The sequence below is a fragment of the Typopeltis vanoorti genome, chromosome 4 (assembly GCF_054136105.1).
Source record: "Typopeltis vanoorti isolate ZY-2024b chromosome 4, IOZ_Tvanoo_1.0, whole genome shotgun sequence".
Classification (NCBI taxonomy): domain Eukaryota; kingdom Metazoa; phylum Arthropoda; class Arachnida; order Uropygi; family Thelyphonidae; genus Typopeltis; species Typopeltis vanoorti.
This window is the reverse complement of record NC_143552.1, coordinates 91801418-91820736: the sequence shown is the minus strand read 5'-3', so window position 1 is coordinate 91820736 and position 19319 is coordinate 91801418. Positions and strand designations below refer to the sequence as shown.

Here is a 19319-nt window from a genome sequence, read left to right as displayed (position 1 = left end):
AATACAAAATATACAGAAAGAAAAGTATAGTAAAAAGAATAAGAACAAAAAGGGCCAGTATCATCACTAAGAGGTCCCCCTCTACCAGAAAGAGGAGGGGTATGCAGATAGGATGAATTGTCCTATAAACATTAATTAGGTTTATATGGAACCAAGTCACTTGGTTGTAACAGGCCATAAGCTTACTATATTATGGGGAAGATGAATCATTTCATCTCATCAACAATTTCAAAATCATTTGTAAAGGTGTTACAAGAAAAGTTTCAATAAAATTAAATTTAGTATACAGTAAAATATAATTGTACATTTTTTTCCTCTGTGTGTGTGTGTGTGTGTGCATGTGTGTGTGTGATGTATATTATTTTATACTGATAAATCGTCATCATCATGCATATCAAGGATTTAGGCCTAGAATGGCCTGTTCCGGCCTTAGAAGTCATCATTGAATCATTTAAGAGGGCGTCCTGATTTGCTTTCTCCTAATGGCTTGTACTTTAAGGCTTGTTTTGGTAATCTTTCTGTTTTCATTCTTTGAACGTGTTCCATCAAATTATGTTTATATTTTTTAATTTTTTCTATTACTGGTTCTTGGTTTAATTCTTTCATTATTTCTTCATTTCTTTTGTGATCAAATAGGGTATACTTTGCAGTTTTTCTCATAAACTTCATTTCTGCTGTTAATAATCTTTGTTTTGTCTTTTTGTTTTATTGTCCAGATTTCGCTTCCATACATTAAGACTGGTAGGGCTAATGTATTGTATACTTTTAGTCTGGTTTGTTTTTGAACTAGATTTGGTTTAAATATAGAGTTAATTACACCTGTTATTTTTAAATATTTTGCAATTTTTACATTTATATCTTTTTCATATGTGATCATACATCCTAGGTAGTTAAATGAATTCACCTGTTCTAAGATCTCGTTATCTATTACTATTTTAGTTCTTGCTAGATCTTGTCCTTTAAAGGCCATAGTTTTTGTTTTTTCTGTTGATATTATCATACCATAATCTTTGGCTATCTCATTTAGATCTAAAATAGCTTTCTGTAAGTTATCTTCAGCATTTGTAATTATTTTGGTCGTCGGCAAAAAGGAGAATGTATAAGTTTACTGTAGGAGAAAGTTTAATTCCTTGATGTAAATTTTTATTCCATTTTATTATTATTTCATTTAAGTAAATATTAAAAAGAGTTGCTGAGAGGGGACATCCCTGTCAGACCCCTTGGTTTATCTCTCTTGTATACGATAGCTCGTGATTTAATCTTATTCATATTTGATTATTTTCATATATACTTGTGATAGCTTTTAGGATATTATTTGGTATTTGTCTTTCTTTTAATATGTTAAATAATATGTTTCTTTTAACTTTGTCAAATGCTTTTTCAAAGTCAATAAATGCAGTATGTGTTTCTAAATTGTATTCTCTTTTTTTCTCTATTATTAATTTTAGGCAAAAGGCTGGATCTATACATGATCATCCTTTTCTAAATCCATTCTGTACTTCTAAAATAAAGTTTTTGGAATATTTTGTTAGTTTGCTACTTAAAATTCTGCTATATATTTTGTAACAGGAATTTAGTATACTGATACCTCTATAGTTTTTAGGGTCATCTCTATTACCTTTTTTAAAGATAGGAATCACAATTGCTTTTTTCCATTCTATTGGGGGGGGGGATACCAGTTGAATAAATTTTATTTAAAAATAATAAGTCTTTCTTTGAATCTTGTTCCTGCGTATTTATATAGTTCTGAACCTAGCTTATCTTCTCCAGGTGATTTTCCATTTCTTGTTTCTTTTAGGCTGATTTCTAATTCTTCTTCTTTAGTTATTTTCTTTTCATTTTTGTTAATTGCTTGCCAGTTGTCTTTTTTAAAATATTTGTCTGTCCACAATTCTGTGTAGTAATTTAGAAATTCTTCTAATTTCAATTCGGTGTTTAATTTTATGTTTTCTTTGGTATCTGCATTTAAGTGTTTCAAAATCTTATATACATTGGGTCTTATTTTATATAAATCATGTTCTAAATTAGAAACAAATTTGTTCCATGATTCTCTGTGTCTTTTTCTGACTTCTCTTTTAGCTATGGCTCTCATTCTTTTATATTCTATTTCATCTTCTAATCTTTTACTGCTTAACCATTTGTGATAGGCTTCTGTTTTCTTTTTGATTATTTCTTTGATTGTATCATCCCAGATGTTCAGTTTTTTTCCTTTTATTGAATTTTTTGGTATCATTTGGTATCTTTCCTAAGCTTTCATTTGCTGCATTTAGTATCGTTTTTATATTAAGCCATTCTATTTCTATTTCTTCATTTTGTTTTATTTTGTCTAGATATTGGTTAATTCTTTGTTCATATAGCCATTGTACATTTGTGTCATTCAATAGTCTAGTTTTATAAACAAATGTTTCAAATTTTCTTTCTGTTCTTGTTACTTGTAGCCATTTAGGTGGTAATCTTAATTTTATTTTAACAAGGAAGTGGTCACTGCTTATTTCATATCCTCTGTGAACTCTAACATCTAGTGAAAATTTTGATTCCTTTTCATTTAATATAAAATAATCTAATATTGATTTCCATCCTCTTTCTGCCCAAGTATATTTATGTATGTCTTTATGTTTATAAAAGGAATAAATGACTGATAAATCAAACTACAAATATTGCATTTGACAAAGATATTATTTGCAAATACAAAATAATGAAAGCATACTATATACCTTAAATGATTCAGCATTTTCTTTTACACTCTTTAAATCACTGAGACTACTTTCTTTTTTATCCAACGTCATCTGTGTGACATGCAACCAGTCTTTAAAAATCTGAAACTCAGACTGAAAAATAAGAAATGGAGAATGTTATTGAAAACTGTTTCACAATAAAGCTAAAAATAGTCAAAGTTAGAAGGCTATAATAAATTCAAACTTAAATATAAAATAAATAATTTGGTTTTAGGATATTCTTCTATATAAAAAAATTATCATGTTCTTGACATGATGTTAGGGCCTTCCTCAATGAGTCTAAGGACTCCTTGGAGTTGCCTGTAATAATAATAATAATAATAATATTACTTTTCATTTGTGGTTCCTTTGCTGACCCTTAGGCTAGCAAAGGTTGGTCGATTTGTAGAGCCTCTGCTACTAATGGTTCAAGAAAAAAGGTAAGCAAGTTTGAGTGCGGTTAGTAGTTGAAGGGGTTCAATCGTTCGATGCTGTTGGCACATTCTCCCTCAATGAGTCTTTGGACTCCCTGAGGTGTCACATAATAATAATAATAACATTCCTGTACATACTAGCATAATTTATGATTCTTTTAATTATATTCTGTATATAGTATTTTATACAATATCTGTTTGCATGTTAGAGTGCAAATCACAGGATTATGTGTAACCTGTGCAGTTGGTGGATTAAGTGGTGAAGACAGAGTTGTAAGATATAATATAATGCCCTCCCTACGTGAACCCCTGAAATCCTTGGAGGTGTCACATAATAATCAAAACATAATTTGACAATACATATGGTGTATCAATAGTACACTTTTAAGTTCTTATTTAAATATAGTGTTTTACAAATTCTGCTTCAGCAGGATTAACCAAATAAAAATCAATTGAGGTAGTCATATATGTGAAGAGAGCAGTTTTGTACCATTTAAAAGTTGAATGATCCTTTAGTGATTCGAGTTTGTCTTCTAATAATATGCATGCATGTAAGTCTACAATGCTAAACACATATAACACCATTAGTCTGGTAAACATATCATTTTCCATATCCCATCTCTGTTAAGTTGAACTGATTAGTGTGTGATGCCCTCATGAAGTGCCAATTTAGTAACCAGCATTAGTTCCTTTTGAACCATGAGTGGCATGGTTTCAGTGATTGAATTCAAAAGGATACCACCTAAAACCAGAAGTAGATCAGAAATGATCAAGACATTTTTCTCATTTCAGGATCGGATGACCAATTTTATGAGCAATAAATAACATAATAAAACAAAAGTATGGTATTGCATATATGCTGAATTCTTTTCCTAAACTGTATCAGAGTTTGGATAATGAAGTTTTGAGGAGTACAACATAATTTATTATATGAAATCTTGAAAAGTCATACGTTTCAATTGTAAAAGCTTTTTGAACCCTATATATGAAGTAATATTAAAACTTTTCTTGGCATGTATTCTTAATGTTTATTAGATATTTTGACAATGCAACACAATTACAGGTATCCCTTGCTTAATGCGGCGAAATTAACTGCGGCAATCCCTTGATATATGTGGCAAGAGTTTTGATTAATGCGCTTTTAACCCTGCAGAGCTCACAGCTGATCTGACAGATACATGCAAAATGTTTAATATAAATGTTCTTAGACAATTCAGTGTATAGCTTGGAGGTCATGAGTAGTCATGCATTCATATGTTAAGAGTGATATTCCACACTGTTTTTTGCTGTCAGTTTGGTTTAACACATGTTATGTAAAGGTTTGTGATATTTGACAGTAAATTGTATCTGAGAGATAATGCGACCTCCAATGTCAGTATAGTATGGTTTAGTTTTTTTTTTTCTTTGTTCAATAATTTCTAGCTTGTAACTGAAAATAAATAAACCATCATGTATTACTGAAATAGAGAGCCACATACATGTCCTCTAGGAGATGTGCTTTACATTATGGAAAATACTAAGGAAAGTGATCTGGATCTTGATCCACCTTTACTACGAGTTGCCCATAAGGTTGCTTATGCTTGCATCCACCGAAACTTTTAGTTTCTATATATTCGGCACGAAATTCTTGTAGTTTCTATATTCGGCTATGAAATAATGTTGGATTGAATATTAACTTAATTTGTACCATTGTGTATTATATTTGCAGTGATTTTTCTTTATGTTTTATTGCTTGTTTGCCGAGGTCTGCAGAGTCATTTTGCTTGTTATCGTAGAATTTATGCTGATAAGAAAAAAATAAAACTGTTCAAACGACTCTTGATAACTTCTTTTGATAAAAAAATTGCAGTAAATAATGTAGGTACAAGTATTTACTTTGCATTCATTTTTTTATCTTTCCTAAAAGAGTACCAAATAAAACGAATTATTAATACAGTAATCGATCATGGACGAATTGTAATTGTTACTATTGATTATTAGATTTGATTAACGTGATTTTGATATACGCGGTAACATCGAGAGATTAATTAACCGCATTAATCGAGGGATACCTGTATTGGTTTCCTATAAATAACTTTTTTTCTAAACTGGTCAGGTCTTTGATCTGATTAGTTTTTATTTTTCTACAGCAATTCCAATTGCATCAATCCATCCTACTGGGTCTATGTTTGGGTCTCTTTCCTAATTTTCTTTTCTTTTTTTTTTTTTTTCCTCATCAAACACTAAACTCTTTTCATCTCTCATTCTGCATTTACATGTTCTTGAATACCAATACTACTACTACTAATAATAATAATAATAATTTTAGCTCCATTTAAACAAGTTTAATATCTGATCTCCAATTAATCAACTGCTTTGTTTCAAATTTCCATATTAAATATTTAATAAATTGGCTCAATACCATACAAGCTTTGATGATTCTATTATCTATTTCCATATTTAATTAATAGTAGTAATCATTGCTAAAAATTATATCTAAGCAGGACAAAGGAACAGCTAACAGTGCAATGTGGAACTGATAAGAAGATAACCATGTTAAAATTAAAACAGGTATAAGAATGGGGCATTTGCAATCTACACCATGATTTTTTTTTAATATAATCTATTATATTCACATTAAGGACAGTGATACAGCAGAGAGCAAAGATCTTGAATGGAATGTTAGAAGAAATGCGTGAAGAGAAAGAAGTGCAATTTGTGAATGTGTGGAATCAGTTTGAGGGATGAATTTGAACTGTATAAGCATGATGGACTGTATCTGAATGGCTTTGGGGAGAATCACTGATTATACTAAAAAGTATAATCAGTGATGCAAACAAGGTATCAGTGGAGGTCAGAAATGATATAAATGAGCAGGAGAGTTGACTAGATGAGACCATTGTGAAAGAAGATGGGAATGTTAAGAACAGGTATACATTGAAAAGGGAAACAGGGTGGGCTAAGAAGGAGGAATATACCAAAAGAGGAAAATCATTAGTGGTGCACCTGGGGGGGGGGGGTCTGTTTAGGCCCAGTGTTGTTTAATTTGTATGTAAGTGGCATTAGAAAGGGATTAAATGTTGATATATAGTTGTTTACAGATGATGCAAAGTTGGAGAGAGTTATGAAAAATAAAGTAGATGTTCTAGCCTGCCTGAATGGGCAAGTGTGTGGGGATACGAGTTTAATATAGCAAAGTATAAGTTATTAAAATTTGGGAAGCAAAGATGGCATGCAGAGTATAAGATTAGCAGGGATAGCATAGAGGAGGTGGAGAAGATGAAAGATGTGAGAGTGATGGTGGATAGAGACCTCAAATTTCAGGAACATTTTGCTAAAATTATGAGGACATCACAGCAGATTGTGACAATGATACAGAGAACATTGACATATAAAAGCAAGAATGCTACAATTTCATTGTACAAGGCTTCAAATCAGACCGCATACAGATTACTATGCAAACATTTGGTTCAGGTCTCTGGAATGTAGAGTATGAGTACAGACTGAGAGAACGCAAATTGCAGAGCCTAGTAAATAGAAGGAGGGGCATGATCAGTTTCAGGTCTCTGGAATGTAGAGTATGAGTACAGACTGAGAGAATGCAAATTGCAGAGCCTAGTAGACAGAGGGAGGGGCATGATCAGGACATATAAGTTGGTAAGGGGGTAATTACCAAATTAACATGAATAATTTTTTCATAGTATGATGGAGACAGGAGGAGAACAAAAGGGTGAAGAGTTGACTTTTTGCATGGAGAGTAGTGGGTGACTGGAATGCAATGGCTGAAAGTGTGGCCATTGCAAAGCCAGTGAATATATTAAAGTCAAGGTATGATGAACTGTGAATGTGAGAGTGAGACCTTCTGCTATGAGTCTCTTGACTACAGAGAGGTCTGATGATGATGATGATCAGACTTCCATGGAGTCAAGAGACTCCATGGAGACTTGACTCAGTCAAACACATGAAATGTTTTGCAGACTTGCTGTATGTTGTCCATTGTTTCATATGCTCACTGGCACTTGTTAGCATAGAAGAGATCTGGTATACTACTTCATAAAGAGATGGGTCACTTTAAAATGACATAAAACATGAAGCTTTGATTTTGTCTAGACTGCCATGTGAGTGTCACGAAATTCTTTGAAAAGCAAGGAGAGGAGGCTAATGTCAATATAAGGCATCTAAGCAAGTGGCGAGTCCATACTGTAGAATTCTGTGAAGATACAAGAAGTAAGATACTTATTATCATTGCATTTTCAGACAATAAAACTGACCTGCTTACTCTCCTGAATTTCAAAATTCAGGAGAGTAAGCATCTTCGTCTCCCATTGTAACACCAGGATATTATTTGAAAGAAATATTGGTTTTTTTTTTTTTTTTTAAGATCAAAAAGGCTTTGAAGTGCCTACGCTGGCTTGAAAGAGGTTCTGATATTCGATTTTTGAATGGAGATGTTCCATATTGGGAAGACCTACTCTCTCTCTCATCTAGTATATCTAGGATCCCATCTAGAATGTGAAAAATGTTTTTTTTCACGGAGAGTGGTGGCTGATTGAAATGTAATGGCTGAAGGTGAGCTAGTTAGTCTCATACAGAGGTAGCAGGGTTTTCCCCTCCAGGGAAAAAACTTGGGTTTTTCATCAAAAAAAAAACAAAAAAACTAGCAATAACACACAACCAATACCATGCTTGATACCCAGTTGGTAAGAGTGACCATGCAGTCCTCACTTTGAGGATGAGTGCTAGAAATAGACATGAAGAGGTATCAAGGTAGAAGGAATTTATGTGGAATATTAAGGCAGGTGATTATCATAGACTCAGTAGGTATACAATCTGCCAATGCTGCAATAAGCTTGGATGAAAGAATTTGAAGGAAGAGGAATCAGTAGTGTATGGGAGGTGCTTAAGAAAAAATTGTTGTATCAATGGCAGATTGTATACCTAGAGTGAAGAAGATAAAGCCATTTGGAGTTAAATGGATGGCAAGAGAAATAAAAGAGGAATTGCAGATGAAAAAAGAGATGGTGGAAGACATATAAACAGAGGAAGGTGGAGAACAACTGAAGGAGATGCATAAGGCTCAGGCTAGGAAAATGACTAGTAGTGTATAGAAAGAATATAAGAGACTAGCATAGCAATCCAAGGAGTTTTTTTACTATGTTGAGAGTATGAGAAAAATTATAGTGGACAGATTACTTTGCTCGATGTAGATGGGACTCAGGCAAAAATGCAGATGATAGTTGAGCTATTTAATGATCACTTTATTAGAGTGTTCCATCCTGGTACAGCAGGCTTTATTCCTATGACAAGGTGGGGAGAAGTGAATGTAGAGGATGTATTCTGAATACTGAGTATGATAAATGTGTGTAAGGCAGGGAAACTAGATGGAATTTGGGCAAATGAGAGCAATATTATTTATGCAGGCTGGCATGGATTTGTTAAAGGGTAGTCTTGTTTTAGTATTCTGGTTACCTTTTATAATATAGTAACAAGAGCACTGGATGAAGGTAAGGCATACACTGTTATTTTATTTTATATATAGTTTTTGATTTGACAAAAGTTATTTGACATGGTGCCACATAATGAATTAATTTTTTAAGTTGCAACATATGAATTTGGATATTAGGTTAGTGGATTGGATTGGCAGTATCAACAATTAAGAAGGTTATAAGTGGAGTTCCACTGGGTTCAGTACTGGGAACTATTATTGTTCAATCTTTATGCCAATAATATTGTTATGAGACTATTGGGAGATATTCAATTGTTTCCAGATGCTGTGAAGCTTGGGCCATTAGCAATCTGATGTTTTGGCTCTTCAATAGGATTTGAATAAGCTGAAAAGGTGGGCAAATGAATTGAGATTGATGCCAGTTTAATACAACTAAATGTATAGTTTGAAATTTGGGATCCACATATGGGATTCTTCATACTCACTTAGTGGAGTTTTACTGGAAGAAGTGAAGGAAGCAAAGGATCTTGGGATGATTGTTTATAGAAATATGAAGTTCAGAGGATATATGCAAAAGATGTGAAGACATCTCAAAGAATTGTTGCAATAATGAGGAAGACATTTACCATGAGGGATAAAAGGGTGGTGATGGTGGTCCCACTGAATAAAACTTTGATCAGACCACATCTGGATTTCTCTGCTCAGATCTGATCACCAAGATTTGAAGTAGAGGGTACAGAGATGGATAACAAAAATATCAGGACTGTACAATTTTGTTTGTGAGGAGAGACTGAGGGCATCCAGACTGCAGAGGTTGGTGAATAGAAAGCAAATGGGAATGAAGGGGGGGGGGGGGTATGATTGGGGCATTTAACTATTGAACGGCTATTATCAGATTAACATGGAGGAGAATTTTCATATGGTAGAATGAAGGGGGGGGGGGTGAGGAACAAGGACAAGTGGCCATTCCTGGAAGTTGGAAAAGAAAGTAGTGAGTAAAAGAGTAAGAAATAAGTTTTATTGCATGGTGAGTGGTACAATAGACTTTGTACTGACTATTGTTGAACTCCCACAGTGAGTCCTGTAGCTCCATGGAAATCAAGAAAATGATGATGGTGATGACGATATTTTCAATCATTGTTACCGCATGAATGACATCATGACAGCTAAGCATTACATACAGTCATGGTGTAAAAGATACACCAGTGGTACAGTTGAGATGAAAGTACTCATTCACTTCATGGCAATTTAACGGAATCTGCTGCTAAAAGCATCTACAAACATTTAGCAGCAATTCTTGTTGATGATAAATAGAAGTTGCTTTTCATAAATAACTTTTATCATGAGTGTGGTTAACCTTAATGGCCTTGATAGTTTTCCTAACATTAATGAAATCACAAGCATGAAATTTAAAATTTTATAGAGTGTGGGGAGAGAGGGCATCTATGGAAGTAGAAAATAAATGCAGTGAAGAAGGGTCAAAAGCTAGACTTTTCTCTCAAAATTTGATGCATGATTGGAATGGATTGTCTTTGGAGGTTGTGAGTGCAGGTAATGTGAATGAATTCTAAAAAAGGTATCCCAGCTGGTGCCAGTAATATGCTGACTCCCTTGATGAGCATGGCTCCCCAGAGATATGTCTTAATAATAATAATAAAATTTATTTACAGATAAATTATGTGAAGATGTTTGAATACATTTAGATGCCAGTGGAAGAACCTGCAAGAAAGCTATAGTGCTAAAACAGTATGTGGGAAAGTGGTGAGTGAGTGAGAGAGAAAGAGATCATCTGTTAGTCGAATTATTTTTCACTCACTGCATCAAGAATTTTTACAAGTGATTTCTGGTGCTCCATTTCTCCCCTATCCCCTCTTTAATCAAGTGAACAGTATTCAAGGAATGGGTAAATTTGCAATTTTGTTAGTTAGTAGCTGGATTGATGAAAAATAGATGCCTAGTTTTTTTTAGAGGTTGAGGAAACAATTGATGCAATGTGTTGATGCCACGAAAGGCTGGAGGTAAATATCCCTCTACAGTCCAAGAGTAGAAGGATATGATCTTATCAGTGATCTGTGTATTGTTGAAGGTAAAGGTATAATTATCAAAGGCATATGGTAAATAGATAGAGTCTTTATATATGGTATCCAGGATGGTTCATGCAGGCCTCTCAGTATATAACAATTGTTGAAGACTCTCATTGGGCAGCTAAAGGAAATGGTTAAAGAGAAGATTAGGCTCTTTCTTCTTTTTCTCAATATCATTGCTTTAGATATGTACGAGGGGTCTGAAAAGTTCTCAGTCTCGACCATAGATGGCAACACTATCGGCAAGATTTTTTTTTTTTTTCTAAGTTGGTATATCTGTCATAAGCATCTATCTGAAATTGCAAGTCATTCTATCAAGTAGTTTTTTTTTATACAGCTGTCTGAAGCAAAAGTGTTGTCTGTATCCCTTGAAATTGAAAAAATTGAGTATCATGTGGCTATAAAATTTGTTGTAAAAGAAGGTTTAATGCCAAAAGAAATTCAATCGAAGTTCATAAAAGTTTATGGGCACTCTTCTCCTTCATTTTTGACAATTAAGAAATGGCTGCCGAGTTTAAACGTGGCCATACCAGCCTTGAAGATGATCCGTATTTTTTCATTGTTAGGCCAAGAACTTTTCAGGCCACCATCATACAGTCCCATTTTTAATGTTGTGATGATCCCAACTTTTGCTACAAGTGATGGAGTGTGCTGGCTTCAAGATATCTATGAGTTAGCTTCCTGCAGATGAGTGTAGTTTTTCAGTGTAATTTCTTGATGATACTGTTACGCTAATGGCCTATATTCAACCCATTCACAAGAAGGGCAACAAGTCACTGCCATCCAACTACCCCCCCTGTCTTGCTTACCTCAGCTCTGTCTAAAGTAATGGAAAAAATCATCAATACCAAACTCCTACATACCTTGAAGGCACCCACCTAATAAATGACTGCCAGTATGGATTCTGTTGCTGCTGACCAACAGGAGATCTGATTACCCATCTCTGGACAAATGCCATGGAGGAGTTTGGCAAATCTCAGGTGGTTGCACTTGATATCACCCAAGCTTTTGACCAGGTCTGGCACAAAGGTTTACTAAGCAAACTACCATTGTTTGGTCTGTCTCGGGACATCTGTAGTTGGATTGCCAGCTTTCTGTCTGGATGCACACTCACTGTATGTGTGTGTGATGGTAGATAGTTCCTTATCCTCTCACCAACTCTCTTTCTGCTATATATCAATGTCATACTTCAGTTGACCTCCAACCCAATACACAGTTTTGCAGACGATAGCACATTGCACTCCTCCCTTTCATTTGATAAACCTTTCTTTTAGTGTTGCACGGTAATCAGCATTCATTTTAGAAATTAAGGACTTTACAACCGTGTTATAAATAACTATTTTAATTTCTTGATGTTTCAATCTTCATATTAAGATCATCATCTGGAGCATATACAAATATACAGAATAAGCTGAGTTACATTACACACAGTAAGCTAGAGAAACAATGATTTGATCACAGGGAATTCTACTGGCATGACCTCTAGTGAAAAAAAAAAAAAAAAAAAAATTACGAATTAATTAATTATTTAGAAACTACATCAAGCTAATTCTATTATTTATTAAAACACTTAAGGAATAGAACAACGTAGTTAAGGATATAAATTAAATTAAACTTTAATAAATATTTTCCGATATTTTGGCAACGTCACATTGCCATTTACTAAAGGAACTTACAAAAAAAGTTACGTGCACGTAGGCACTACAACACAGAAACTGGGAATGAAGAGATGAAGCTATTGTTCTCCTAACAGTCCTGATGGTGCCCTCTAGGGGGCTAAGTAGGTGTTCTTGGCCGTTGGGCTGAAGGTCTGCAGATGTAGGCCTCCCAAATTTGGGGCAGTCGCATACAACCAAATTTGTTGAGGTTTGGAGAATTTCTTAGGGCTGAGGCCGATTCCATAAAGAGTCTTTCAAATTTGTATTTGATACAGTGTATCACTGTAGCTTTCTTCCACCGTATTCTGTGGCGTGTATCCAGAGCATGGTCCGCAAGCCCAGAATGACTGTATTTGTGAAAACGGATGTAGTCCTTGTGTTCCGAAATTCTGATATTCACTGTCCTGCCTGTTTGGCCAAAGTAAGACAGTTTACAACTGCAAGGGACCTGGTAAACACCAGGTAGGTCTAGGGGAAGTGGTTGGTCTTTAGTGGAGCGGATAAGGGATGCCAATTTTCAATTTTGATTCCAGAGTGAATCAAATTCACTCTGGAAAAAGAGGAAAACAACAGCCTCCCTTTCCTAGACACACTAGTCACCCGACAGCCTAATGGATCTTTGGTTTTCTCAGTTTACAGAAAACCCACCCATACAGACAGACACATTCACCAACAATCCCCCCCCTCACAACAATATGGAGTAGTGAAAACACTATACAACAGGGCTAAACTAATCTGTTCAAATGACTTGGCCCTAAACACTGAACTAAATCACATCCCCAACACTTTCTCAGCCAATGGCTACCCCCCCCAAAAAAATCCAAAAAATATTAGAACCTACAAACTACAGATCCCCCCCCACACACACACAACAAGGATTACTCTAAATCCATCACCATTCCCTACATCCGAGGCACCTCGGAAAAGATTACCAAAATCTTAAAAAAACATGACCTGACCTCCTGTTACAAACCTTACAGAAAATTGGCATCCCTTATCCGCTCCACTAAAGACCAACCACTTCCCCTAGACCTACCTGGTGTTTACCAGGTCCCTTGCAGTTGTAAACTGTCTTACTTTGGCCAAACAGGCAGGACAGTGAATATCAGAATTTCGGAACACAAGGACTACATCCATTTTCACAAATACAGTCATTCTGGGCTTGCGGACCATGCTCTGGATACATGCTACAGAATATGGAAGAAAGCTACAGTGATACACCGTAGCAAATACAATTTGAAAGACTCTTTATGGAATCGGCCTCAGCCCTAAGAAATTCTCCAAACCTCAACAAATTTAGTTGTATACGACTGCCCCAAATTTGGGAGGCCTACATCTGCAGACCTTCAGCCCAACGGCCAAGAACACCTACTTAGCCTGCTAGAGGGCACCATCAGGACTGTTAGGAGAACAATAGCTTCATCTCTTCATTCCCAGTTTCTGTGTTGTAGTGCCTACGTGCACGTAACTTTTTTGTAAGTTCCTTTAGAAAATGGCAATGTGACGTTGCCAAAATATCGGAAAATATTTATTAAAGTTTAATTTAATTTATATCCTTAAGTGTTTTAATAATGCATAACCAACGTATAAGCCTGTCTACGAGAAGCTAATTCTATTTATGATAACATGATCAAACATTCTTTCTTATAGACAGTTTTTTTTTTTCAGTGACAATGATTTTTAGCATTACAATTGTTCTTTTTGATTTAGAATCCTGGATTAGCTACAGTCCTGTTTATAGTTACTCTTAGTGAGGAAGGTTTTGTGGGTTGAATATGTGCCTTCCATATGTTTGGGATTTTTGGACCATCATTATTGATCAGATTGGGGTGGTTGATAATAATCTCACAGGCTTCCTTAAATTTACGTTCATACCATGTTTTGGTAAACAACTAGTGCTTTTCCAGTCAATTCTATGTAAGGTGTTCAGGGCATGATCAGAAAGGCCAGCTTCACCATAGTTATTATATTTAATGTGTTGTTTATGTTCTTTTTGTCTGATAGGAATTGTGCATCCTGTTCCCCCTATATATGGTATATTACAGGTGCAATAAATATGGTATACTCCAGGGTGGGCCAGCGGAGGGAGTGGGTCTTTGGATGAGTTGAGTAAGCTTTTTAATTTTGCAGGAGGTTTAAAGGTGGCTTTGAGGTTGTTTTTTGTAGTATTCTGTTTATTTTATCTGATGTCCCTTTAATGTAAGGAATGGTTATAAGTTTTGTTGTAGTCTGGTTTATCTTTGTTTTTTATTGAGGTCTTGTAGAGAATTTTGTTAATAGTGTTTTGGCTGTAACCATTTTTTAGAAAAGCATTGCTGATAACTTTAAATTCGTCTTTCAGTGCATGTTCATTGGAGCAGACCTGTTTTTAAGAGTATTAATGACACTTAGTTTTTGTGATGGGTGGTGGTAAGAGTTTATGTGTATATATATTGGCCAGTATGTGTCAGTTTCTGGTAAACAGTGAAGGAAAGAAAGAAAGAAAAAAAAAATTCATTTGATAAACCTTTCTGTATGCAACTCATCTCAACCTACAGAACATCAACCACCACAGCCCTCAATTCTGATCTCCAAGCCATCCTCCAATGGGGTTCAGATAACCTCATCAATTTCAATGCTAATAAAACCCTGTTCTGTCTATTTCCCATAAAAAAAGAAGCATTTTTTCCCAGTATTCTTTTTGAAGATACTCAAATTCGCAGACAATTTGAGATGTCTCTTCTTGGAATTACCCTGACATCAAACCTTTCCTGTCATAAACACATTACAACCATTGTGATGCTTCAAAAAAACTAGGATTTCTCTTTTGCTCAAGACGTTACTTCACCCCTGAACAGCTGTTGACATTATACAAATCATAAATCCACTTTCTATTGAATACTAGTCTCACATATGGAGGTGGGACCCCTAAAAGCTCCCTCAAAATGCTTGACTCAATACACAGGAGAGCAACTAGACTTATTAATGCCCCATCTCTTACCAACTCACTCCCCCACTTCTGCACAGATGTTTGGTTTCCACAATATGTATATTCTACAAATATTTCCATGGGAAATGCTCATCTGAAATAACATCAATAATTCCCCCATTTAGTATTAAGCTCGTTGGAACGTGCAGTTACTGCTCAATATCCCTTCATAATGCACCTTTAAACAAACAGAACAAGTTTCTTTTCCATCATCCCTGCAACTGCTGTACTGTGGAACAGTCTTCCCACTGTTGTGTTTCCCAAGGAATACAATATAGTCTTTCATATCAAATGTAAACAAGTTCCTCCTTTCACAACCCACTACCCATATATGGTACTAATGTACTATAGGTTATCAACCAACCTCTTGTGTATGGGCTCAACATAAAAAAAAAAAAAAACTTGATAGCAAAACATGTCATCTAACATAAAACAGTCATACATAAAAAATATTATTATTATTACTTAAATATAAAGAGCTAATAAGCTTCAACGAGTTGTCTGGTATTGTACTACGTACTAGGGTCACTTGCATTAGCTCATGCTAGTGATCGCCGATACTTTATAGTTTACTATATTCAGCATGAAACTCTCTGATTCCAATCTGTGAGTTTCTTGTTCGGTTTTGAAACAATGTGGATTTTATATCCCCTTAATTTAAAAAATTATTATTATTATTATTATGTGACATCTCCAAGAAGTCCAAAGACTCATTGAGGGAGGGCACCTACTCTGCAACTCTGCATATCCACCAACTACAGCAAACCATATCATCTACACCAATGCCATCTACTATCCACCACCACTCCACTAGTATTTTCACAGACAATCACAAACATCCATGTCCACTCAAACAACCAGGCCATAGCACATCAAATAATTAGCAAAACATGTCATATGTTGCCTTTAATTTTTATTAAAGATACATTTTGTTAATGAGAGTATTCCTGGTATCTCATATTCATATTTATCATATTTAGTCCTCATAATGTTATTTTATTTAAACCATAAATAAGTATTTAAGTTAGTGGTGAGAATCAGCATTCAGAAATAATTCCTGAATGATGTTTCATGATGCAGTCACTTCCAAAAACTATGTATTACAACCATTTTACGACACACAGATAGGCAATTTGCTCCACAGAAACTGTTTCTGAAGTTGGAATCAAGAGATTTCTCATCTGTCTCTTGATTCAAAAAGCACAGAAATAAAATACAAAGAAGCAAGAACACCATTGCTTGCTTTAAAATATGCTAAACTTAACAAATACACCGTACACGTCAACTTTAAATCCATAAAAAAAATGCTCATGCGATCATATGCTTCAAAGATCCTCCACTTTAAAAAGCCTTCCACTACCACACACACACACACACATGTAGTCAAATTTCATGCATAGTATAGCAAAATATAAAGCTCTAATCATAAGTGAGGAGCACAGAAAAGACATCAAATTCCAACAGTGCAATTCTAGAACAGATCATGCTTCAAGCACTAACTATAGGCTGGAATTAAAGGGTCTCTGCATAATCCAGTAAACAAAATTTTGGTTGGAAAGACAGTTCCAGGACATAGATTTGAAACAAAAAAATTGCATAATAACCACAGTGATAACCTTTAATGCAAGTACAAATATTTCATATTGAAAATAACAGTACACCATCAGTGTGTAAAAATAACAAGCAAATCAAAGAAGAGGAATACAAGGTACATACAACAACTGGTTTATCAATTAAAAATGGTTGCCACATACTAGAAATTAATATTAATATTAAAAAATAATAATATTAAAACTAATTTTGATGATTACATAAAATGAGAATCTCCTAAACTTTTTTTGGGGGGGGGGAAGAGAGAAAGAGACGGTTGTTCTGATTTAGATTAGGCTGATGTAAAAGGGTTTCACAGCTTTCTCTGAAAAGCCCTTTATATTTAAAACTGCTTCTATGTGGAAGATGAGCTTCATCTCACAGGATACTGTGTTTAGTTGTTTAGTATAGGAGTATAGTGTTTAGTATAGTATACTAAGCTGTGCCAGGCCAGACATTTGAGGTTTCATGTATTCACTTTAGTACTAATGTTTATTAATTCTTTATTCCACAGAATGGCCTGTCTGACCAAAATATGTTGAATCATGTTCACAAAGGATCTGTAAAGACTAGTTAAAGATAGAAGTAATAGTTTGTCTTTTGTAAGTAAGAGGTGAGAAATTTTGTTGATAGAAAAATATGTGGGATTCAGGTGATACTTCTAAATTCTAGAAATAGGTTCAGAGATACCAGAAATATAAAAGATTAGAACCCTGTTGTCTGTTGAAGAATCCTTAGGTGTTAGAACAAAGGAGCCAATCATTTGTGGGTTGTAACCATTTACTCCCATTAAAGCTTTGATATTGAGAAGTCCTTGTTGTAAGCTTGATGGGCTGGACCACATAGTATGTGCTTCATAGAAGCAAATACAAGCATGAAAGCAGCTCTTCCCTAAACCTGTCTCTGTCTTGTAAAACTATTCTAATTCCAATAACTCTGGTTGCATAAAACTGCCTCATATCTGAGAAATACCCGTCCTCAGACATCACACCATAATAATCAAGATCATTAGGTGACACCATTTAGAACTCTAAAGCCTTGCTTTGTTTCTTGACTTTAGTCTTGCTTACTTATATAGGACTAGAATATAGATAATTGAGTTGCATATTGTTTGCTGATGATGTCAATTTGACAGTGTCAAAATGCAGGAAATAATAAATTATTTTAGTTATCATATCATCTATGTTATTATTTTAGTTATTTAATCTATGTTATCATCTTCTTCCTAATATTATCTGTATAAGCTTGAACACCAAACATACTAAACAATATATTAGCACTCATTATTATTAATATCCCAAAGCATGGAGGTATCAATATAACACATACTGAGAACTTTCATTTTCTGCTTCATGGCTACTTCCAAAAGCCTAGCTGCAGAACTGGGATTTGGAAAATTTCTTCAGATGGGAAAACAATTTATTTCATAGGTCTTATGATACATAGAAATAAAATTTAATGAAAAAAATAGAAAATAAAAAGAAGTGGGAATGTTATGTTTTTCGAATTCAGCAGTCAGAATAGATCCCTGCAAAATGTTATGAGATACACTTAAAATACAAAGAATAATTATCATTTACATTAGTGTCAATAATATGAAGGGAATAAAAATCTATAAAAATAAGCTATAATATAGGGATATACACTACTTTTTTGTATCTGTATTAAATAACAAAAATTATACTAAAATAAATTCTGTATAAAAATTGAAAAGCTTTCTATCCAGAAGGAGGGTGCTCTGAAATGAGATTCATACCACATAGTTTTTATCTTAAGCAAATTCAAATTTTAGAAATTATATATCTTAGCTCATACAATGAGAATTATAAATACAATTCACATAAAATAAAAATGTATATACCTTATACTTCTGTAGTTCATCCAGTGCAGAAATAAGACATTTGAGAAGTTTATTAGATTCATTAAGAGTATGTTCATATTGCTTTTTAAGAGCATCAACATTTTTTTGAAGCTGGAGAATTTCATCTTTATTAAGAGCATCTTGACCATGTTGAATTACTTGATGTATCTGGTCTAAGCAAGTTGTCATTAGTTGTTGATGATTTTCTAAATCTTCTTTAATTGCCTTTAAAATATAGCATGAATAATTAACATTAAATCAAACATTAATTGTATCCTTTGGTTAATAGTGCTTAATAGTTATTATGCTGTTACATAATAACTCTCTAAAGACACTGCAATACAGGTAGCACAATATATGTGAAATTCAAAATAAAACAAAGATATTTTGGACATGTCAACATTTCAGTGTCTGTATCAGAAATATCTTTAGGGACTTACCATTCTCCTACTGGACTGGTAAAAGATTTAATTAATTCAATTAATAAAATAGATAAAAATCATTAAACAAATATTATTTATGAATTAGAAACATTAGAAAAAAGGGTAAAATTCTATTGGGTTGGACTATTTAGAATTAGACTAG

General features: G+C 34.2%; 1 protein-coding gene across 1 annotated transcript in view; it reads right to left on the bottom strand.

Moving 5' to 3' along the window:
- The window catches only part of LOC150107495 (uncharacterized), a 1121546-nt gene that overhangs the window by 658023 nt on the left and 444204 nt on the right, over positions 1 to 19319 (bottom strand). Inside the window, exons 30-31 of the mRNA XM_090392112.1 lie at positions 18735 to 18959; positions 2715 to 2828 (exon numbers count right to left, since the gene is read on the bottom strand). Of these exons, the coding sequence (XP_090248238.1) occupies positions 2715 to 2828; positions 18735 to 18959 (339 nt within the window). The remainder of the gene's footprint in view (positions 1 to 2714; positions 2829 to 18734; positions 18960 to 19319) is intronic.